Genomic DNA, 23,916 nt, shown 5'->3' on the forward strand with positions numbered 1-23,916 from the left:
GAAACGTCAGCTTTCCTGCTCCTCTGATGCTGCTTGGCCTGCTGTGTTCAGCCAGCTCTACACGTTGTTATCTCATGTTGTGACCTATAGTTTCCGGTATTGACTAAATAAGGCAAACATCATGGTGTCTCTAGACACTCTGGCACCAGACTACCTTATATGGAGAATGGAATATCGCTTTTTATGGCTTGTTATAAACATTTGGGACTTGTTTACCAGTGAAATTCCATTCTCTGGGATCAAATAATTTGATCAGGCTTTGATCAATTCATTGACTGAGTGCCAGAGAACTTTCTGGAAACTTAGCACATTTGAAATAAATTAACAGAACAAAGGATTTTCTCAGAAGAAGCCTTCAAGATGATATTTGAGAAGCATGTGCCCTGAAGTGATCTTCAGAGAAAACAAAGAACCATGAGACAAGACTTAGACAACAAAGTTGGCCACCACTCACATCAGAGTAGTATTTGTTTCAAACCAAACTAATACAGTTAGAGTTTAGGTTAAATGGGGAGTAAGTAAAGTAGGGTAAATTGAAGTTAGATGGAGTAAGAAGTAAATGTTACAATGAATGCATATTTTATATTGAACATTAGTACTTAATGTTAAATAAAATTTAATAAAGTTAAATAAAGTTAAATAAAGAAGGGTTTGTTTAATTAAATTGAGTCAGTTCTCTGCCTTTTGTCTGTCACACAGGGAAGAATATCTGGATAAAAGATTTGAGTTCTCTTTTTTAGGCAAAATTAGGAGTGTGGTTTAGAGTGTTTCCTCCACTGTTACATCTCTATCTGGTGAGTCAAAGTCTGTGTGTGATGCCAATCAAGAGCTGGAGGCAGTAGGTGAAGGAGTTGGCTCCTTTGGCATAGTTAAGGAGGAGATCAACTAATCCCTTCCACCCACGGATATTGAAGAAGCCCCTTGTTAAAAGTGGATTGTATTCATAGAGTTCCTATGACTGGTGCAATGAAGCATCCCTGATATTTGTTTGAAATCATCACCGATGCTTTCAAATCTTACTTGAAAGCAAAGAGCTCAAAAAGTCCTTTTTAAAACTACTGTAGACAAGATCATGATATGGAAGGAGGCTGGCTTGTTTTCAAACCATAGATAAACTGAATTTTGGAAGACATTCAATTTGAATTCAGAACTTGGAATGAGAAATACTTTGTTCATGTACTCACTTTTTTTGAAGGTAGACTTAAAGAAAGCCTTTTTGATATTATTTTGAAGGCAAAAAATGTTTTTAAAAAACCAGTTTGAAATTATCAAAAGTTTGAGAGTTTTTTTAAAGCAGAGTACATGAAAGTGCAACATGACATCACCTTCGTGACTTGGACCCTACCCCTTCTCAGAACAGCAGAGAGTAAACTCTTCCTACTGACAGCTTTGAAATCTTATCACACACCTGTGTAGCAAGATGAGAGATTTAGACACATCTATAAATTTAGAAATTCACAATTTAGTCATGTCTGGGCATTATTAATCCATTTGGTTTCTTCCAGAGCCATAGTGGATTTTATTTCCATGTTTTATACAGGTTTCAAGAACATAGGAGAACTGTGAACTGACTGTGATCACTTATGTCTTGAATAAAAAAAGCACTGGTTAAAACCACCAAGCCTGGACATAATTGTTTCTGAAAAGGAGACTAATAAAATTACTTGATACAATTTACAAGTGCATTTACACAATGGGAAATTTAATTGAAGTTGGGATAAATTAAAATTTAAAAATTTAAATTCATTTAAAACAAGAGCAAAAGGAAACAGTCTAAGTCGTTTTAATTTCTATCGAAAATGGAAAAGATTGGTTAGAAAGAAAATTAATTGACAACTTAACAAAACCCATCAGCCCAACAACACTGCTGAGGCTTTATACAAAAGAAACCCTCAAGTCTGTTGTCATATTTGGCCTTGGATAATTTTAAAACAAAAGTTGAGTATAATTGAGCAAATTACTTGCAAGAAAAAAGGTGTTTGTAAACAAGCCAGCAGAATTTTGAAATGCTTGAAACCTCATAGTATATTTGATTTCTGTTTTAAATATAGTTTTAAAAAAAACTGGATTTTAAGGGTTTCCAGGGGTCTGAGATTGAGATTGAATGCTAATTAGTGGGAAACCCCACCCAAGAGTAAAAGAATACTGACAGGGAAAAAAATGGCAATATCAAATGGGAATGGGAATGACTCATCTGAGGTTTAGATGAATGTAATATATCGAGTGAAAGTAAAGTGTAGATGAAATGAAATAATTAACACCTTTCTCTTGGAGATTCTGCCCTGACATTTTGTTTTTAAACACCACTGAATTGGATAATTTGGCCACCAGACAGAACACTGGGACCTTGTGGGGAGGATTCGCATACCATGCCACCCCTTCCGACCTCTCCAACTTTTGATTTTTCAAAAAGATCACCTGGAAGTCAATAATGCATGACATGATCTTCAGATGCAGATGTACGTGTGCAGAAGCAATTGTGATGTCTGAAGTAAGTAACATGAGGGAACGCATGGTGAAAATGTACCGAAGAATGTCTCAGACATGTATACCTGTTTGCAAAATGGTTATTGTAGCCTGAAGAGCAAGAAAACATATTTTTAATGATAACTGTTTAACATCTTTTACCAAATAACCTTGTGTTGTTGCATTAAAGAGCAACAGCCTTCTGTGATTATCTTTAGTATCGATCCACCATGGTAATCAATTGCAAACATTAAATTTCATCCATCAAGCCACATTTCACCCTGGGATTTGACTAGTCCAGTATTACCATCAGAATCATAACAGAACACAATATACGAATTTAAAATAGTGAATAAACTACACTTATGTAGTTTTGTTGAATTCCACTCTGGCTCCTCTTTTCAAATAAATACATCACCTAGTTTTGATTTTTTTCAAAGCCATCAGATTATCTTTGTTATGTGTAAGTTTAAGTTGGTGGCCGACATTAACTGCTCAATTTACTCCACTTACAACCAGTACACAACTGATTTATTCACTTATCCTCGATTATATGATAAATTCTATATCCAGTGACTTATTTTTGATCCATTATGTGGAGGTGCCAGTGTTTGACTGGGGTGGAAAAGTCAGAAGTTACATGACACCAGGTTATAGTCCAATCATGTTTGTTTGAAATCACAAGCTTTTGGAGCGCTTTCCCTTCATCGTACTTCACCTGACAAAGGTACAATGCTCTGAAAGCTTGTGGTTTCAAATAAACCTATTGGACTATAACCTGGTGTCATGTGACTTCTGACTTTATTTCTGCGCATTATTTGTACATTACTACTGTGTATGTGTTTAAAACTGATGATTTATGATTTATCAAATTTATCCTTTCCAATTACCAAAATTCTTTTAGTGACGTAAAAATATCCACTTTATAAGTTGAATATAAATAGGTAGATATTTTGACGCAAGTATTTTTTAAATCATGAAGAATAGATTCCCAAAGTCATGAGAAAGTGGATAACATCCAATAAGTTATAATGTTCCCATTTTTTTCATAAATGAAACCACAAAAGATATACATTACTAGGTATTACAGATTCTCCATTAAAATGCAGAATATTTATAATAAAATGGATTAATTTCCCTGCATTCGTTGGTGACCAGCCACTTCCTGATATTAAAAGTAAGATTTGGTAAATACTATTTTCTCTAGGCAATAATGGACTCCGCTAAAGGAAGCAGCTGCTTTAATTTGTAACAGCTAATGAATGGGAACCCAAAGAACTAAGAATAATATACCCTCTGGTTGCTGGATGTATATATAATATTGCTGCTACTGCAGTTGAACCATTAAACTCAATTTAAGATGATGTATTAAAAAGGGTTGTATACTAGATATGTCAGCACAAAAAAAAAAATTCAGGCTTGAAAACTCAAAAGCCTCTTTATTCCTTCACAGAAGAGAAGCAAATGCTACAACTTGTGGCAGCTACAAATATACTTTACCCATAACTATGAGCTGAAATCAACACAGATTATCAAGTTATCTTGACTTACAAAGAAACAGTTACAAAAAAAAAAGCATATTTTATCAAAAGGTCAATGGACCATTGCATTTCACGTATATTGAATTACTTTGAACTGCATCTGCTTTAACACACAAGACGAGGGACTGTGTTTTTTTAAAGTTATGGTTGAAGTATGAATCAGGTATGACACTGACAGAGCTCCCTGCTGCTCACTGAATGGTGCCAGAATAACTTAAACTATGGAATTATACAGCCCAGACCCCGGTAATAATAGTTCATCTGGATGAACAGTGGACAATGCTCCCCTGGATTTCACACAGTATAAATTTTGGTTTATTTAGGGGTCAATGCTTAGTGTACTTCAAAATAATTCACTGAATTATTTCAAATGTTTGAGGTACAAAATAAGAATGTTTAAATGCATCTAAAAGTGCATTTAGTTAAGTGATCAGACTGGCACACAACATTAAACGATAGTGAAATACTGCCACCAGTTTAATCACTTCTGTGCATTCTCCATTACCGTATTTACTTTTATAAAAGCTGATTTCATGTAAACTTGACTTCAAAATTTGTGGCCCAAAAATCAAAATTTTTCAACTTTCTGAAAGTCACCCTAGATTTTGAAGGTTCAATGGCCAAAAATTTCAGAACAAAAATATAATGCTGGAGACATTAATGACTTGAGTTTATTGTAAATATATAAATACTAATGAAAATAAGAATCTATAAATAAAACAGGTTTCATTTTTACTTTTACACAAGTGTGTAATATTATAAAAAATAGTTAGCTAATCAATATGAATTCTTTAGTGTTGTTTTTGTTCTTCTTACTCTATTCCATTGAAAAATTTACTTTCATATTTCACTTGGAGCCCATCAAATATATACGTCCACACCTCAAAAAAGATTACCAGTGTTAAAAGTTGATGCCATGATTTTAGGCCTAAAAAGGTTGATCTCAAATATTTGATTTTTACATAAGTCCTTTATATTGCATATAACTATATACTTACAATAACACTTCATTTTGTATAAATGTAAGTAATAACTGAAAAAATATGTATTATTTTATACTGGACACAGAAAAATATATTTGGAGGCGATTAATTACAAAAAGCATGAAGCATTCTGAAACTTAAAGACAAAAACTTTAATTTCAAGAAGTCTGAGCTAACTCTCATCCCGACTTTAATATCAGAGTCCTATGATACATTCTTGCAGAAATCAGACCAAAGAGAGCAAAGTTGTTTTTTTAAAACACACAAACTTATCAAATGTCTAGGTTTTATTCTGAGCAGGCATTTTTCCTTTTGCTTCACTCTGTTCAACTCCACGTCCCATCAGAATCCATGTCTAAAACAGCCTCCACTACTGGCAAAATGCAACCTTAAATAATCTGCATTTGTTGATAAAGTTTTGGCAGAGAACTTGCACAAATATGTCATATATCAGGTAAATAAAATAAGTCAGTGTACAGTGATGCCCGAGCGAACCTCGATTTCAGAAATTTGGAGAACTGGAAGCAGGAGCTGAAAGGCATCTTGAATGTAGGTTGCACTATTGGAAGCCTGAAAGAGAAGTTTAAATAAAGTTACAAATACTGCTGGTGAGATTTGTTTTTGGACAAAAAAATACTTACAGATATTCACTAGCATGAGTGAAAAAGGATAAACTGCTGAGTTTTGCAGGTTTGCCTCTTCACTTGAATTAATGTATGACTCTTACAAGCATAATGCTGGAATCTCAAAATCTGAATGCTTCCAACCTTGATTTTCTCTCCCCCTAAGTTTTGTTTTATAATCAATCCGGGGTGAAAATCAATACTGATGATCAGACATCATAAACGTTAAAGGAAATTGAGTGAATACCAGATAAATTAGAAAATTATGTTCAAGCAAGATCAAGTTAAGATTTTAAAATCTTTTAGCTGATCACGGATAGCAAACACCAAAAGAATGCAAGAGGTGTGTAACTCCAGGGATAGCATTTCATATGGCCTGCAGTGTTTTAAATATTTGGTCCTCTGAACAATTTGATGTTTTCTTTTATGTTCTTAATGGCCGCCTTTCATAAAACACTTATTTAAATTAGCAGTTTTCTTTTGTGGTGGTCACAGAATCACAAAAATGATGATATGCATTGCAAAATTTTATAAGGTGAAATATTAAAAGTTAAATGCATATAAGCACAATGTTTAATAATTGGAAAATGGTTACACTGGAAGAACAATGGGCCACTGGCACACAACAGGCGATATTTTTGATTAAATAGCATTTCTGCACCATATTGCTAAAGGAAATTCTCTCCAACAGCAAACTGCTTAATTTCCCAATATACTTTATGGTAACCTATTCACATTGGCTCTTTATACTACCCTTTCTGTAGTCAAATATATTTATAGAGTTCTGCAAAAGGTACTAATAATATTTCTGTGTGATGATATGTTATGGCAACTCAACTTCAGTTAAAAAAAAAAACTTGCCTATATATTACATACCTGGGGTGTTCTAAACCACTGCTGATGCAATGAAGTACTTTTGAAGTGTCACCACTATTATTCAAGTAAATTGAGCAACCACCTGGGTAAATGCAATCTCTCAAACAATAATGTGAAATGACTGATCATGTTCTTTGTGCTACTGTCAATAGAGATATTGAGCTAAATTTGCTATTGAAGTGAGTTAGTTTATCTATTTTAAGGAAAACAGATCTTCAACAATAGAAAAATAATTACTTTGACTTTTAAATCGATGCTTTGGATTTCAACTAAATGATGATACAGAAAAAAAAAATCTAGCACTTAGCATGTGACAGATCCTTAGGTCTTTCCAAAATGTGTCACATTTAACTATTTTTGAAGTGCAATTACTGTTATTATGCAAGCATTGAACTTACGTACATCAAGGACACATATCGTAATGAGATAAAAGTGATCAGTTACTCTAGTTCATTTTTGGTGCTGTTGTTAAGCTAGGCCTCCTCGGTTTCAAATAATGCTCTGGAATAATTTAACTCCACCTATGTGTGCCTTAATGTTACATCTTTCCTCAAAGATGGTACCTCCAAGAATGCATCATTCCTCCAGTTCTACATTGATGTGTCACTCTACACTGTATGTCCAGATGCTGGAACTGGGAGTGGCATCACTGAGCCAATCTGATGTGTATGTCATGGAACTTTGACTAATGTAGTGAATTCAACCAGATGCAGTGCATACATTGATCTCAATATAAATTACCTCCAAAAATACTCCAGTAATTAATGGATTAAGAACCTCTACCTTCTCTTTAGCCTGTAAAGAAAAGACAACAAGGTGAGTTGTGAGCATCAAAAATAAATATTGGAAGGAAAGCTGGGAAACACACATTTTTAATATGACAATGAGAAAACCAAGTTGTGACCAAGAAACAGGAAACAATGTTTTTTTTTTCAGTTGAATGAAAAAGAGTGCAATCTTGATTACAGGCTTCGTTACTGCTGCTGAGGAGCAAATCAGAATGCTTGCAGCAGCAGGCAACTGTTTTTTCTTCTCTTCTCCAAGTTACAAAGGCCCAATAATAAAGTTCATATTAAAACAAAACTTAGGATAAAATAAATTCTACTGGATGTAACCTACAGGCATTTATTTGGTAAGTCAGAGTTGCAAGTTCTACACCACATCTCCACCCACTTCAAGAGATATTATAATTTGATTTTCAGTTTTGCACGAGAGGAAAAAAAAACTCAATTCCTTACCCCTATTGTTGTCAAACAGGAGGTAAATTGTTTAGAAAGAGCAGCCACTTCCTTACATAAGACAATTGTCACTCTGTAAATAGAAACCAGAATTAGGAAAAAAATGTTCAACAATTCAAAAGACAATAAAATACTCATTAAGACATGCAAGAATACCAAATTTCAAAGGGAAAAACAATTTATACTCCAATGAGAAAAGGGTTCTGATTGGTTAGCAAATAGATTGTGATTGGTTGAATGCACCAGGAAACAGTTGTATCCCAAGTTTAATTGAAGAAAGATCAATGCTTGGCCATGTTGTGTTTGCAGAGCATAAGGCCCAGCCTATGTACAGATGTAGCTTCTAGCAAGTGTGAGTGAGCCACATTGTGAGACTGAACAATAGCCTTAAAAAGGTTGTTAGTGTAATTCTTAGCATAATCAGTATTGTATGATGACTGCTGTCCAAGATGAAATATGCACACCATACTCTGAATTTATAAGCAGAGACAAGTTGAGTAGAGTCACTATTCTGCCTGTTGCAAACAGTGAGGAGGCATGCTGCTTGAGAAGATGTTCCAGTCATTGAAACTTGTGGCCAATATATCTGGCATCACAGCGGCATTGAGACTCAGACACCATGTTACTCATCTGTATAATCGGTAGAACATCTTAGCTTGATGGCACCACATTGATACTAGAGTAAACCACTTGTGTAGCTATTTCATAGCAGAATTAAATGATTGGTTTCAATTGTTGCTCAGATTTTCAGCAGCATTTTCTTTATTTCCCTGCAACTATCAAGTTCTCTACTACCAAAGAACTATTTATCATCCATTTGAGGAGGAGAGAAATGTGGATAATAAACGGAGAGAATCGGGGAAGAGAAAATAACAGCATCGTCAGTTTCTTTCCACTTACAAGATAGAATGCGAGACTGATGTAATACATTCAATACTGTTTACTGGCAGCCCCATTATGGTGAAGTAGACAAACCAGTATCAGAGATTGTCTAAAAACGATTCATTCATGTTTTATACTATTTAAGATGTAATTGTCTTTTTCTAAACGAGGTTGGTCAAACCTGGATACAGAATTCAAAAGTAACTCACTATCACCTTGTAAAAAAGTTTTCCATTGCTTGTTTACAACTTATGCTCCTATCTATTAAACCTAAAAACTTCAGGAACTTTTTTGTGATATTATTTTCCTGATACTTAAAGGATTTTTATGAGGTGAAATCAGGACAAGATGATAGTGTCAAACGGGCAAAAGCAAGTCAACATCTCATTTCAGACTCAGTTTTTAATTGAAAGCAAAATCAGACCAATTATTCCTTAGTATCATCCAAGGCCAAGTTCACCAATTATGTATTGATTTCCCAACTCATTCCGTTTCTCTACATTCACTGAAGAGCCCAACTTTACTGGGAACAAAGCTCACAAGATTCCATTGTAAAGTATGTGCACGTCAATTTAAGAATGCAAAGCAACCATTCTCTTCTGTTCCAGGAATGATTAAAATCTTATATGAACATTAATGCTAGATATAATCATCTGGCCAGGCAGCATTTGATGAGACAAACAGTGTTAAAATGTCAATTTACTGTCCTTTTAATTAAAACATTAGAAGTGTATAGATTTTAATTAAATGAACATTAGGAGGTTGGGAAATGAATAAGATAGATTTGTGAGAGGGTGAAAGAAAGGAGAGGTTAATGAAAGGAGAAAAAAAGACCATAAACAAAACCTACATCAAAAAAAAAAGCAAACGGAGGAAATTACAGTCTGAAATTGTCGAACATAACATGGAGTCTGGAAGGCTGCAAAATGCTTAATTGAAAGATGAAGTACTATTTCTCAAGTATGTAACATCAATTCTACGATGCAATGCTTCGGATTGGTCTTCCTTTACTCTCAACCAAAGACTCCCTGACAATGTCCTCAACTGTGTTTATCCTGCTTCAAGCCGTTCTGCATTCACTCCTCCTTCTCCTTCCCAGAACTTTGTCATCACCTTCTAATCCCCCAGCCTCCGCATTCAGCAAATTATCCTCCACTATTTTGATCATCTCCACCACGATGTTACTACCAAACTCGGCTTCCTTTCCCCTTTCAGCACTCCCAAGTGATTACTGCCTCCAGGACACCTTGGACCACTTGTCAATCACCTCCAATACCCATCCTGTTCCTATGGCCCATTTCCAAAGAAGTTCAGGAGATGCAACACTTGCTGTTTCACTTCCTCTCTCCTCACTACCCAAGGCGCAAAGCACTCCTTCCAGGAGGAATAGTAATTTTTCTCTGCAGGATTTTAGTTTTACTTTTGCTTTTTGGATGGCAGCTGTTCATCAAACTATCACTCATACCTCCTCTAGATGCGCCTTTTGTTTCTTTGGTTTTTTTTCGCTATTCCCTTTGGCATTGCACTGTATGTACCCTTTCTTTGTTTAAAATTTCTTGCCTTTCATTGTACCATAAGTAGAGTTTTGTTTTAATTTTCCTCCCCAACACCTTCACCCCACCATTTCACTTGCTTAAACCTATTACATTTCTAACTTTTCCCAGCTTCAATGAAAAATCATCAACCTGAAATATTAACTCTGCTTCTCTAGCCACTGATATTACTTAAGCTGCTGGGTAACATTTTCTTGATAATGTTTCAGATTTCAGCATTTGCAGGTTTTACTTTTGTAATAATATTAAAACATCATACTTTGACAGTGTTTTGGCACGATCCAGTGAAGCCACATCATGGTTCTGGCCGTGAAGAATTAGTACTGCCACTTTATGGAACTGTTCAATAGATTGTGCAGTGAGTTCGGCCAGGCTTCTTATAGCAGATGTGTGGATGCTCTGTGAATTTCAGAAACAAATTATGCATTTTGAGTTTAGATCAAGCAGGTCTTTTCCTCCTCAATTTACCTATTTAAAACCATCATCCAACTTGCTTATTGGGTGATGAAATACAATATATTGGAAACTTTGATGACATTCAGACTCTGATCACAAACCTTTATCATCCTTGTTGAATATGAAGTAGCAGGCAGTGGGCAAAATACATGAAAATTACAATGTTTGTTTCCAAGGTGCATATTTGTTAACAATACAATAATAATGCATTTTTGTGCAAAGAATCTGTGGACATTTAAAGATCTGTTCTGCATGTTTTATACAGTGACAGATGGAGCAAACATGCTTATTAAATAATCAATACCATCACATGACATATGTTTGCTGAATATATTTCTAGGCAAACAAGACAACACATCACAGAGTTGGCTTCAACAGGCATCTCATCAACAACTATCACCAAGCAGTAATAGTGGGAACTGCCAATACTGGAGAATCTGAGATAACAAGGTGTAGAGCTGGATGAACCCAGCAGGCCAAGCAGCATCAGAGGAGCAGGAAAGCTGACGTTTCGGTTCTGAAATTCTGAGGAAGGGTCCAGACGCAAAACGTCAGCTTTCCTACTCCTCTGATGCTGCTTGGCCTGTTGGGTTCATCCAGCTCTACACCTTGTTATCACCAAGCAGTGCCATTTTCTTGTCACATTTTTAAAGACCTGATGCATTGTCTGCCCCACAAATGATTCAGTAATCTGCTTGAGCTAGCAAATATATTTAGCCAGACGTTGATGTGTTATGGCACATAACAGAATCTGTTTTTAGTTAGACTTCGACTCCATCTCAAAAATACTTTTTTCACAAATTTAAACTGACGTTTTCAATCTTCAAGTGGCTGGTCACTTGAACTTAAAGGAAAGAGAAATTGTCATAGTCTTAACAAACCATATGGCTGTTCTCTCATTAGAGACAGACAATTGATTGCGGCTCAACCAGAGGGTCACCATGCCTCAGGCCAGGGGGACAATACTTCATAGTAACCTTAGCCGGTGCGGTGATTGAACCCACACTGTTGGTGTCACTCTGCATCACAAACCAGCTATCCAGTCAACTGAGCTAAAGCTCTTTAAGTTAAACTCTCAACTGTTACAAATATGTATGTGCTGCATTTGTTATATATTGATTATAGCTAATTACATGCTCAAAGTAGCTTAAGCAAGTCAGATTTTTTTGGTCATTGTGCAGCAAAATCACATTCTTTCTTAAACAGGAATACTCAGCCACATATGTAAAGCTGTGAATGATGAATTTGAACCAATTGGAACACAGTTTTTATGAAATGTTTCCTTTTGCATGGTGTTTCAATAATCTAAGATCTAAAAAATATAGCTTACTGGGGCAATGGTGCTGGAACAATTAGCAGGATTGTGATCGAATACTATCTAAGATCTAAAAGATATAGCTTACTGGGGCAATGGTGCTGGAACAATTAGCAGGATTGTGATCGAATACTATCTACTTGCCTGGATAAGTGCAACTTCAACAATGCTCAAGAAACTTGACACCATCCAAGACAATGCTTGATTGGAACTCCTTTCACCACCAAGGCACAGTAACAGCAGTGTACCTACAAGATGCACTGCAGCAGTTCAAACCTTCAACAGCATCCTCCAAATCCAAAACCTCTACCGCCTAGAAGGACAAGGGCAGCAGATGCATGCAAACTGCACCACCTGCAAATTCTCCGAGTCATGCACTATTCCAACTTGGAATGAAACTGTCATTCCTTCACTTTTGCTGAATCAAATTTCAGAACTCCCTCTCTGCACCAAATGGACTGCAGTAGTTCAAGACAGCAGCTCACCAAGTCAGCTAGGTTTGGGCAATAAATATTGGCCTAGTCAACGATATCCACATCTCACAAGCAAGTTTAAAAAACCCCATTTTGTCTTCTTCGTGGAAGTTAAATGACCTAGCCACTGAACTGAATAGCACATTACATCTAGTAATGACTGTTGGTAATTTGCAGGCTTGTCTCCTGTTTTAGCATAGATCTTTACTTATGTAAATAAAATAGGCTAATATCAGTGCTAAACTGGGGATGTTGGCATGCTGTAAGCGCAGGTAAAATGTGTTCCTGTATTATTATTATCCAGTTAACCATTATTGGAAATCCAGTTGTCTCAAAATTTTAAAACAGCTTTTATTACCTCAATTGAAAACTTATGACCTTTGCTAAAATCATCAGGTTTAGATTTTTCACTGTCCTCTTTCTTCTCTGGATCTTCTGACATATCTTCTATTTGTGCAGGTGATATAGCATCTATTTCACTTATACGATTGTGAGCGTGCTTTCTGGCCTGAAACAGTTGCAAGTCTTTAATTATTCAGCAAAACAATACAGAACAGAAAATTAGATTTGAGTTTGAAGATGGAGCAAATCATTGAAGCAGGGTAGGGGGATATGATATACTAATGTTACTACAAACCGCAGAATGCTTGGTACCTAAAACGAGGAAGTATATTTTTTCCCCTGAAACAGATGTAAACAAAACTTACTGACTATTTTAAAAATAGTTCAATGGGTTTAAGTATTCTGTAATCGCTACAGCATAATCATATTATGGATTGAACTTGCTAAGGTTTCTTAACTTTAAAAGAAAAACAACTCTATCTTAATGCTTATTTTTTCAATGTTTAAGGGCAAGTGTCTAAAATCAAAAACACATCTGATGTTCCAAGGCTAATTCTAATGAAAGGTCTCATGTTTTACTTAATTGTTTTTTGATGTGTCCACATTTTCTTACATTATTTCTGTGATTTTTATTTTCTACTTGTGGTACTAATATCTTCTTAGCAATTTTTTAAAATTGCGTAGTTACAGATTTATAGATTCACAGAATTTAACAACACAGAAATAGTCCTTTTGGCCAGTTATGTTTGGCATCAGCTGTTGGAAATAGTTAGTTGTCTGACTGGTTTAAAAGATAAAGGCAAAACATTATTTTAAAATTTTACCCATCTTCTTTATTAAAAGAATGGTTTCTCCTTCCATCATTTTCCAACAGACAATCCAAGTCCAAACAATTCTCTGCAATAACAAAAAAGCTCCAAACCTCTTTTCATTCCTCTATTAATATCAAGTGTTTAATGGCACAAGACCTTAAGACGTAGTAGAAGTAAACCATTCAGCCTTCAAGTCTTCTTCCTCATTCAACAAAATTAAAACTGTTCTGATAATCTTCAACTTCAATTTCCTGCTTTGTCCCCATAACCCTTGACTCTCTTACTGATTAAAAATCGGTCGATCTAAGCCTTGAATATGTTATTGATCCAGCACTGACAGCACTCTGCAGTAATGAATTCCACAGATCCACTACCCTCAGAAGAAATTCCTCCTCATCTCTGTCTTAAATAGGTGACCCCTTACTCCAAGATTATGTCCTCTGGTCCTAGACAAGGGAACTTTTCCCAAATTTTAAGGTCTCCTGGAACATTACTACCAGTGTGTCCACTATATCTGTAGCTACTTCTTTTAATATCCTACAATGCAACCCATCAGATCAGGGAACTTATCAATTTTATATCAATTTACACTTACCTGGCCCAGTTTGTCAGACGTAGTAGCAATTTTCATCTCCGATAATAACTCAGACAATTCTTTCACAAATCCAGACCCATCATCCCCTGCAAAGTCAATCACATTGTTAAGAGCAGTAAACCTTTAGTTTTTAAAGAAAAGTTGTTTAGACCAACAGTGGCAACATACAGCAAGGTATTAAACTATGGCATTAAAGAGCCAATGGCTTAAATACAGGGAAGGGGCTTCAAATCAAACGTACACCAGACCAATTTTTTTTGGGTGGGAGCAAGGGATGTGTTGCAAGATCTTCTTTGAAAGATAGTCAGTTAGATTTTTTTGAATAATTCAGCAGCATTTTAAAGTCATTTTAAAAAAGGTAAAATTCTATGATTTTTGCTGCAGCCAGACAACTATGTTATTTGTTTAATTTCAGTTTCACTACTTTCCGTGAGGTGATGTAAACCCAAATTCTGAGTTGCTAGTTGAGTACCAAAACAACAAGTAAGTGCACATTCATACTGATTTACATTAACTTGACACTCGGCCCAAATAGAATAGAAAGAAAGAAAACATAGAATGCTCTCCTCTGTCCTGTACAATTCCATGATTCTATGATGTAACCAGGCTCTAAAGTCAGGGAACATGATGTTCAGTCATAGAGGTTGCAGGGTCTCCAAGTGAAAGATGAGGTGTTGTTTTCTGAGCTTGGCAACTATGGAAAACAAAATTTCCTTCTTTATCCTGTCAAAAATGTTCTTAATTTGGAACACCTCAATAAGGTCACATTTAATCTTTTCTACTCTAAGAAGAATAAGCCCAATTTCTCTAATCTTTCCTTGTTTTTGAAATCCTTCATTACTGTTATCATTCTAGTAAATCTCCTTTGCACCCTCTCCAGGGCTTTAACAGCCTTAATGTCCTTCCATGTTTTACCCACTCCCACACTCTGGTCCTGTCATGGCATAGATTGCTTTTGCCACAGCCAACCCATTCTCACTCACTCTTAGTCCAATTATCACATGATATGGGAGAGATAGTAGGAACTGCAGATGCTGGAGAATCTGAAACAACAAGGTGCAGAGCTGAATGAACACAGCAGGCCAAGCAGCATCATAGGAGCAGGAAAGCTGACGTCATCAGAAGGGTCTAGGCCCGAAACGTCAGCCTTCCAGATCTATGATGCTGCTTGGCCTGCTGTGTTCATCCAGCTCTGCACCTTGTTGTATCACATGATATGGGTTGCTTTCAGCATAGTCTACACATTCACTCCAACTCTCGGCTCTTATTATTACTTATTCAGCTTCTTTTCAGTCCTGGCTTACTATCTATAAAAGCCCCTCTACATCTCTCTCTCTCTGGATCCACTTCAACTTATCTGGTCACCTCTCCCAACCACCTCTACTCATACCTCCACCATCTTCAGCATAAATATCACTTTTTCCTAGCTGATATCAGTTCTGATGAAGAATCACTGAACTCAAAATGTTAACTCTGCTTTCACCCCACAAATGCTGCCAGACTTGCTGAGTTGCTCCAGCAATTTTTGTTCCTGTTTTAGATCTCCAGCATTCATGGTTCTTTGTTTTATTTCAATCTTATTGACTTATCAAGGTAATTCCAACCTCGTGCTAAGTTTATGTAGGTGTAGATCAGTAGTATATTTACAAATATTTGGTTGAACACAGAACAAAGTACATAGAAATGGAGAATGCTGGCTTTACTTAGTAAATCCAGCAGCATCCCGAGTACAGGTGAGAAACGGAATAACATTTCAGGTTACGAACTCTCTGCTGCTTGAAATGCTGAGTAGTTCCAGCATTTTGTGTTTATATTTCAGATTCCCAGCATCTGCAATATTTTGCTTTTGATATAGGAATCATTCATTCTCCTTTTCACCTTTGTTCTCTTCTTCATCCTCATCATCAAATTCAACCAAACAAAAAGCTTCTTTTATGGCTGTCAACTCCTCCTTCAACTTTTCCACATCTTCTCCAGATAAGGCATTCAGTACTGATCTAACCTGCAGAATATGATGAACAGCCAACACATGCATGGTGTGAGCAAAAATAAATAAAGACTAAAAGTCAGCATTGGGTAACAAAAAAAAAATCAATTTCCATATTCTCATGCAAAATCCAGAGAATTAACATCATCTATGCATGCAAAATAACAAGTCTGTAGAGGAAATTAACATAGACATGAGGGTATGACAAATATCACACTAAGATAATTCTCTACATGTAAATTTAAACATACAAAGCTGGCATTTTTATTAAGTAATCACAAAATATATCATTGTACATCCGGGTGATCCAGATTTCTAATAAAGTAGAATTCCCCGTATTTGGGACTTGGAGTTATACCAAATTGCAGGCAGTAATACCAAAGAAACAAGCAAAAAAAAAAGTCATATCCCTTATTTACCTTTACTTCACTTTCATTTGACAAAATCTCCAAAGCTTCCAGATGGGACAGACCTTGAAACTCATCAAATAACATTCCATAATGAGCCTTCTTTTCTGTATCCACAGTAAAATCATCACCTGTTTGTTGCTGTTCTCTTTCTTTAGCCTCTCGCAGAACCTAGACAGAGAAAAATATGGCATAATCAACTTCAAGATCCCCTATTATTCAAGAAAATGGTTTAGGTTAAGGGTTTAACTATCATTTTCTCTGATTTATCCATGTTCCAGTTTGGTTAATGAGACATAAGGTAGGACTTTACTTTGGAAATTATCAAATGATGATTAGTGATAATTTCCCCATGTTCCTTGCAAGCCTAAAATTGGATGTGAAGTCTGCTACGAATTCAGTTGACTACTCCAACAACTTAATAGTAACTTCATTTAAAGCACATGAAATTTAGTAACAACATGCAAATACAGACATAGTTCTTGCCTCAGTGCCACTAGTTTCCAAGACAACTCCTATTGTTACTCCAACACTCAATATCCTCACATTCATCAGCACCACATTAATTTTCGCACAAGTCAATACCACCTCTGCCTATTTCCATACAGAGTCCTAGTTCTCTCAACACAATCTCCATTATTCCAAAGTCCGAGAATTCCCTTCCCTTTCTTTCAAAATTGCAAGGTCATCCTCCAACATTCCAATATCTGTTCCTCTTAAAAAAGAAACTCTTCCCACTGTAGGCAACCTTTACTGAGTTCATGAGTTTCTTAAATGGGCTGGAAAACTAAAATCACTTTCCACGAGAAAACATAGAAGGGTGGATAATGTTTCTGCCTATAATTTTTACATTAATAGCTGATTGGTACTTTGAGCAGAACTGCCTAAAATTCTCTTACTAATACTGAATAATTTATGAGTCCTTTCTATTTAATGCCTGCTCATCATATCACAGATTCAGTTCACTGCAATCCATTACCTGCCTCGCGCAATTCTCCTACTGGCATTGTTTCTTTCCCCTAACATTGTCACTTGTTGATTCTCCTGCTCATTACCTCTCCACTCCTGCCCTCGGGTCCCAACACCCTGGGAGAGTTTCAGGAGAACAAAGAAACAAGTGAGAAGTGGAAAGCGGTGAGCATGAAACTTGCAGAGTAGAGCTGTAAAATATTCAGTACGTGAAGCAGTGCGCAAAGAAGGGTAGGAAGTAATTTCTTAAAAAGACTGAGAAAGCTCAACAAACAGTTATGATCATATTTGGGGGGGGGGGGTGGGTCATGGTTCCCATTTTATTTAATCCCCCCTCAGTCTCAATCGTTTTTTCATTTTTAGTTGGTAGCTATCACACTTCAACTAAACTTGGGTAGCAAGATCAAAAATTGAGGAGAGCCAATTCTAATGTTTTCTTCCTACCACCACCCTGAACAAAATAATAAAATGCGACATCAAACACAGGTATAGGCACAAAGGACATGAGCTTACAAGAAATTGGAAAAAGGGTGTCTAGACCAGATGGGAAGGTAAAGGTAAATGCTGTTACAGATTCCAAGAATCCCTTGGGTTGAGAGAATGAAATGATGCCGTCCAACTGTTTAGCTGATGTCCTATTTCTTTGGTAGTAGCACAGTTCACAGATCTTGAATTCTCAATGAAATATTGATTTTGTCAGGCTTGTGTTTTTATCATAGCTAGTTTAGTCACTGAGAGTGAGACTGAGAAGACAATAACCTGGCAGTTATCAATCCATAGTGCTTTTTGCTCAAATGCTGCATTGATATACTATTCCCTTGAAAATTCTGGAAAGTTGGAGAGAACCTTTCATCTCTCAGTATGTGCAGTAATCATGCAAATATGAGACAAACAAGAAACCTTTGATGCCTCAATGAGTTTCAGTGCCTCTTGATAAGAGTAATAATTCTGAGGCAGTTGCTTTTTTATCTTACACGAGTCTTCTGGACTTGTCAGTGATCACACCAGCTATTTTAGACCAGCAGTGCCCCTTTTAAAGCAAATTTTAATCTACAAAAGTCTCCGCTACTAAGTCAAATGATTAAAGTTGCATATTGGTAATCCGTTTTCACTACGATTATAACAACAGGCTAAAATGGACTGAGTCATACTTGGCAACACTCCTAACGTACAAACCATACTAAAGCAGAATCATTCCATTAGAATATCTTTTTAATGGTGGAATGTATTCTCTTATCTAGTCCACCCTGACAACATGAAAAAATTATATCAATATTTCAAAACACCTCATAGCACCTGCTAGCAACTTAGAATAACTCCTTTACCATCTGCTCCTAAAAAAAAAGGTAGACCATAAATTTCAGGACACAGTTATTTAGTACAGATGATGATTTCTACACAAATGTAAGTAAAAAGACAATTTGAACTCAAATACGTAGCCAGCACTTTCATGATACATAGTATTAATTTAACATATTCAATTGCCATACATAATCAGGTCACTGAATTTATTGTACACTGCAAAGTATGAGAATCTCAGTCTCAAAGATTCTCATAATAGGCTAAGTATCTGCTCTTTACGTGCAAAATGGAGCTTTTGGGGAGCTGTCCGACAGGTTTAGTTCTTGCAACAATCCACACCGAAAACTTAATTTTATAAATATATAATACCTTAAACAATCATAGTCCAGTAAACTCCCTCATTCAGTTTTCAATGGACTACAAAGATAATTAATAGCATTATAATAACATTGCAATATTCCAATCATTGCACAAGTGTTCATAACATAATCAAGAATTGTCAAGTAAATGATGCTCCAGTACCAGATAATGACTGTATTTTAGTCATTGCCAAAGGTTACAGAATACCTGAGACAATGTGGTTGTCCTGTACATTAGTCCTTTTGTCTTTTTGAATCCAGGATCTCCTTCTGCAATAACATCCATGGTCTTTTTACCAATAAATTCAAGTGCATCCAAACTGCCACTCAGTACAGATTTCCCCTGAAAATAACATTATTTATGTTTATATTTTATCAGATAAACATACATAAGTTTGATTAAGTATTTTTAATGAATATAATGGCCCAGATTTTCTGGTTGCTGTGGAAACAGATCCGATGAACAGTAATGCTAATAAGGATTTCCCTTAACCTATCAGCAATTTTTTGAGCCAGACATCAGACTCTGGTCTTTCCCAGAAACCTCCATCATAGAAAACCAGTAAGGAATCTAACTGTGCAGTATCAGTTTTCAAGGCCAAGATCTGCCCATAGCAATAGCAGCCTGTATGAATAGCAGCCTATATCAATAGCAGCAATGTTCCAGTGTAAAGTATTCAAAAGACTCAAAGCCACTTTGGCAGGTATTGGAGAGAAGGGAAAAATGCAAGTTAGGAGGGACAGTGAGTAGGGGTAGGTGGGTGGGTGCAGCGGCAGGTGGGTGAGGGAGCACCAGTGGTAAGTAAACGAATTAGAGGGTCATGTAGGGGTCTACAACAGGTATGTGGTTTTGGGGGATGGTCAGTACAAGTGTTAACAAAAGCAAAGTACTGAAGATGTTGGAGATCTGAAATACAAACAGAAAATCGCTGGAGAAACTCAGGTCTGGCAGCATTTGTGGACACAGAAACAGAGTTAAATGTTTCAAATCCAATATGACTCTTCTTCCAAAGAAGTTGAGCTTCTCCAGCACTTTTTGTCAGTATGAGTGATGTGGAGAATCTATGAGTGATGTGGAGAATCAATGAGTGTGAGTTAGACAGGGGGTTTTGTTTTACAATTAGCCAAAATTTACATCTCGTTTTAATTCCTCCAATTGTTCCCCAGTAACCGCTCAGGTAAATGAGTCAGAACCTTATGAAGTGTCTGACTCCAACTTAAGACTTGGAACCTTCCTCAGAGGGTTCCAGAAGCCGAGTAATTACCCATTAGAAATTGAAACTTCCCAAGCAATTACTGTGTAGTCAGTGTGCCAGGACTTTTTGGAACTTTCAGGGAATATCCTGCCTCCGAGTATCCGATGACCATAAAATCTAGGCCAAAGTGTCAGTGCGCTTGCAGTTTTTAGCTCTGGATGCTTTATACTGCAAAATGTGAAGTTTATTTACCCACCTACTCCATACATAACAAAATGGTACTCTGAAATTTTAACATATATCCTTGATAGTTATTCCAGTGCAAGGTTCAGATCTTAAACTATTGTAAAATTAATTTTAAAAATACCAAAGCTAAGCCACACCCTTTGTAAAGATGCATTAAAGACATACTCCATTTTGTTACTTGAAACTAACGTTAATAGATAAACCTGTAATCTAATTGGAAGGGTTGGGTGCTCAACAGTTTGTCTACATATGCTGCGAATGATGTAACAATATAAGCTTTAGAATTGAAACAGCTGAAAAAAGCTCGGTAAGTCTGGCAGCATCTGTGGAGAGAAATCAGAGTTAACGTTTTGGGTCCCATGACCCAAAACCTTAACTCTGATTTCTCTCCACAGATGCTGCCAGACTTGCTGAGCTTTTTCCAGCAATTTCTGTTTTTGTTTCTGATTTCCAGCATCCGCAGTTCTTTTGGTTTTTAATTAAGCTTTAAAATTGTTGGATGTATTAGATTATTAACATTTGCATCAATTAATAGTTCAGTGACATCAGGAATTGTCCCCAACGTATGAATAACCCATTATGCATGTATTTTGAACTTTACATTACAAGGAAGGAATCATCGTATAGTGAAGAAGGCCTTTAATCATTAAAACTGATCTGAAATTGTGGGAATAATTTAGTTAAAATCAGAATTCAAAGTAAAGCATAGTCACTAGTGAGATGCAGGAAGAAGGGAAAATGCTTTACTGGTTAAGTATTCCCAGATTTCTCTTGACAATTTTAAATTAATCTACTACAATACTAATTGGTGACATTCATATAAAAGGCATTAACCATCAGTGAAATAAAATAAAATACATACTCACAGTGCTCTGAACTGCACTTGTGATGGTAGAAAACATCCCAAATGCTCCACTGCTTGAAGAGGAGGTTATGCTCTCTGCTTTCGGGCTGTTCTTACCAGTCTTGAATTCTGTTTTTAAAATCAGAATCAAGCATGCAGGTCTTGGAATTATTTAAGTAGAAATAAACCACATATTGTGTAACTGCACTTATTCAAAGAACTGAATTCTTAACAACAACTTGTTTTTCTAAAGAACTTTCTGCCTCTTCTTCACTTCCCTCCTTTAACAGATTCTTCAAAGTCTGTGGTCAAGATTTTTGGCCACCCTACTGAGAACTAACATGTTAGTGCTCACCTGTAAGAAATTATTGTATGGTAAATTTTCAAAAGATTTGTAATATTTAATATATTTCTTAAGATTGTCAAGAAAATTTTCAGAGCAGCCTACTGTCCAAAAAACACAGGACCAGGGGTATTATCTCTTCCGAGGAACTATCTTTAGATATGGCTGTTAAGATTGAATTCAATGACCCATACATAAACTAACTATCGGAGAAAAAGTCATGACGGGCTCTTAAAAGAGAAAAATAATCACTTTGGATACAGGTTTTCAAAATCATTCTTTCTGAGCAGTCTTCTTTGTAGCATTTAGAGGGGAAAAAAGGAACGAAAGAGAAAAAAAAGCTGCAAACAGAATAGATCAGGGTTGTTAGCCCCAGCTGCAGAGGTTGACTTCAAATGTCCAACTGCCTTCCAGAATTTAAAAACTGTCCTTACTGTTCATTGTCCATTTAGCTTTTGCATCATATTTAAGCCAGCGCTTCTTTATAAACTATTCCTAAATCACTTGTGCTTGAGCTCTTTCTGAGTAATCCGAGACTCCCAAATTTAAATCTTATTGACTGTCTCCATATTCACTGCTACTGGCACCACAAAATCCAAGCCATGAACTGATGGTGCTTTGGCAAAATACCAAAACTCAGAACTCGTAGAACCACATCCCAAGGAGTCATTAATTTTAAACTAGAACAGAAAAAAAAATCTAAAATCTTCATTTTGTACAGCAAAAACTGATTTTTGTGGTTTACAAATATTTCTAATTAAACTGAACTTCAAGGTGGACTATATTTGCAGATTCTATCTCAGTGTTCCTCACAGCATCTTCATCTTAAACCCAACCATAAGCTTGATCTTTGATGGAGGCTAACTATTTAAAATTCAAAGGTAGCTCTTTTGCCAGCACCTCTGTCTTCACCATGCATGTTCACTTCTGACGAAACTTCTGTGGGGCTGGGAATCCCAAGAGAGGTCTCAGCTTTTTCAATCACATTGGAAATCCCATGACCTGTAGCAATAAAATAAAATAATCTATAAGAAAAGTAAGCTAACAAAGGAAGCATTCAGTTTTTAATAACCAACAGTGGAATTAGCAAAGATGGGGGTGGAGTTGGTGCTATTTATACACTTCTTTGCATTACAAACATTACAATGCATCTGGATTTTGTTTGTTCTGGATGAACAGAATATCCTTGACGTCAATATGCTCCACTGTCAAATTTGAGATTGTAAATCAAAAGCTACCAGGGCATTTTCCTCTGCAGTGATTCACTTTCCCATTTACTTTCTAAAGTAAAACTTTAACAACTTCAAATAGTCTTTTAAACTTCATGTAACCAGTTAAATATTCTAAAGACTGTACATTTTTATTTTTCTGTAGTTTGGATTGTGGACTGAAACAGGAAAAACACTGTTTTAAACTAAGGATGGTGGCAAGCATCACTGCACTTTTTAAAAAGCAAATTACTCAACACTCATTGTAAGTGCTGTTTGTTCTAGAAGCAGGGGCAGTCTATTTGCAGACATGCTATATCAAAGGGATTTGTATAAATGGAGAATCAGCTGGCAACAATTAGTTGATTGGTGACCGTTTCAATGTCAAAGGCTTTCTGCCTGCCAACAACTATGTGATTGGCTCTCAGGTAACTGAACAGCTTGTGGATGTGAATTGGAGCTCTAGAAAATAAGGAGTTTTCCTCCCCTTTGTAGTAAAAATACCTCAAGCCTGAAGAAAGTCAGTGCATCTTCCTTTAATCAATTGCTATAAGCTATGACTCTTAACCAATAAGTCAGGTAATTGATAAGTGTGAACCAGTCACTCCATGCCTCTTGCATGCAAGCAAAAATACCTGCAGAAGGAAGGAAGATCAAGAAACAGCAAGTCCTGACAAGCTAAAAGGATCATCATAGTGAACCCTATGCACAATGACCACTGAATTGCCTTCCCAAAGTTCCTCTTCACCTATGATTCTTTTTTTTGGTTTCTGGGTTTGTGCGTGTGTGGGCGAGTGTAATATCTGGGACTGAGTTTTACCTAGAAGAGTTATATGTCGACAGCTTATATTGGTTATCTGTAGCTAGGATCGATTTATTTGGAATAAATAGTAATTCTTG

General features: G+C 36.2%; 1 protein-coding gene across 1 annotated transcript; it reads right to left on the minus strand.

Moving 5' to 3' along the window:
- Positions 1-3,885: 3,885 nt before the first annotated feature.
- Positions 3,886-22,805, minus strand: fam114a2 (family with sequence similarity 114 member A2). Its single transcript, XM_020511886.2, has 11 exons — positions 22,709-22,805; positions 21,488-21,594; positions 19,388-19,522; positions 16,562-16,720; positions 16,034-16,157; positions 14,156-14,241; positions 12,765-12,914; positions 10,422-10,561; positions 7,728-7,800; positions 7,231-7,284; positions 3,886-5,560 (listed from the first exon to the last, which is right to left on the minus strand). The coding sequence occupies exons 1-11, from the start codon at positions 22,725-22,727 to the stop codon at positions 5,459-5,461; spliced, it is 1,149 nt and encodes a 382-aa protein (XP_020367475.2). The 5' UTR covers positions 22,728-22,805; the 3' UTR covers positions 3,886-5,458.
- Positions 22,806-23,916: the final 1,111 nt, after the last annotated feature.

This window comes from Rhincodon typus, chromosome 12 (genome assembly GCF_021869965.1).
Source record: "Rhincodon typus isolate 14 chromosome 12, sRhiTyp1.1, whole genome shotgun sequence".
NCBI classification, from domain to species: Eukaryota; Metazoa; Chordata; class Chondrichthyes; order Orectolobiformes; family Rhincodontidae; genus Rhincodon; species Rhincodon typus.

Bases quoted from the DNA above. Each gene is read 5' to 3' on its own strand.
- fam114a2 (XM_020511886.2), bottom strand. The intron at 10,562-12,764 runs GTAATAAAAGCT...TGAAATTCACAG, and splicing joins GTCATAAGTTTTCAATTGAG to AGCATCCACACATCTGCTAT. The intron at 7,801-10,421 runs GTATGATGTTTT...TTCTATTTACAG, and splicing joins CGTGCCAAAACACTGTCAAA to AGTGACAATTGTCTTATGTA.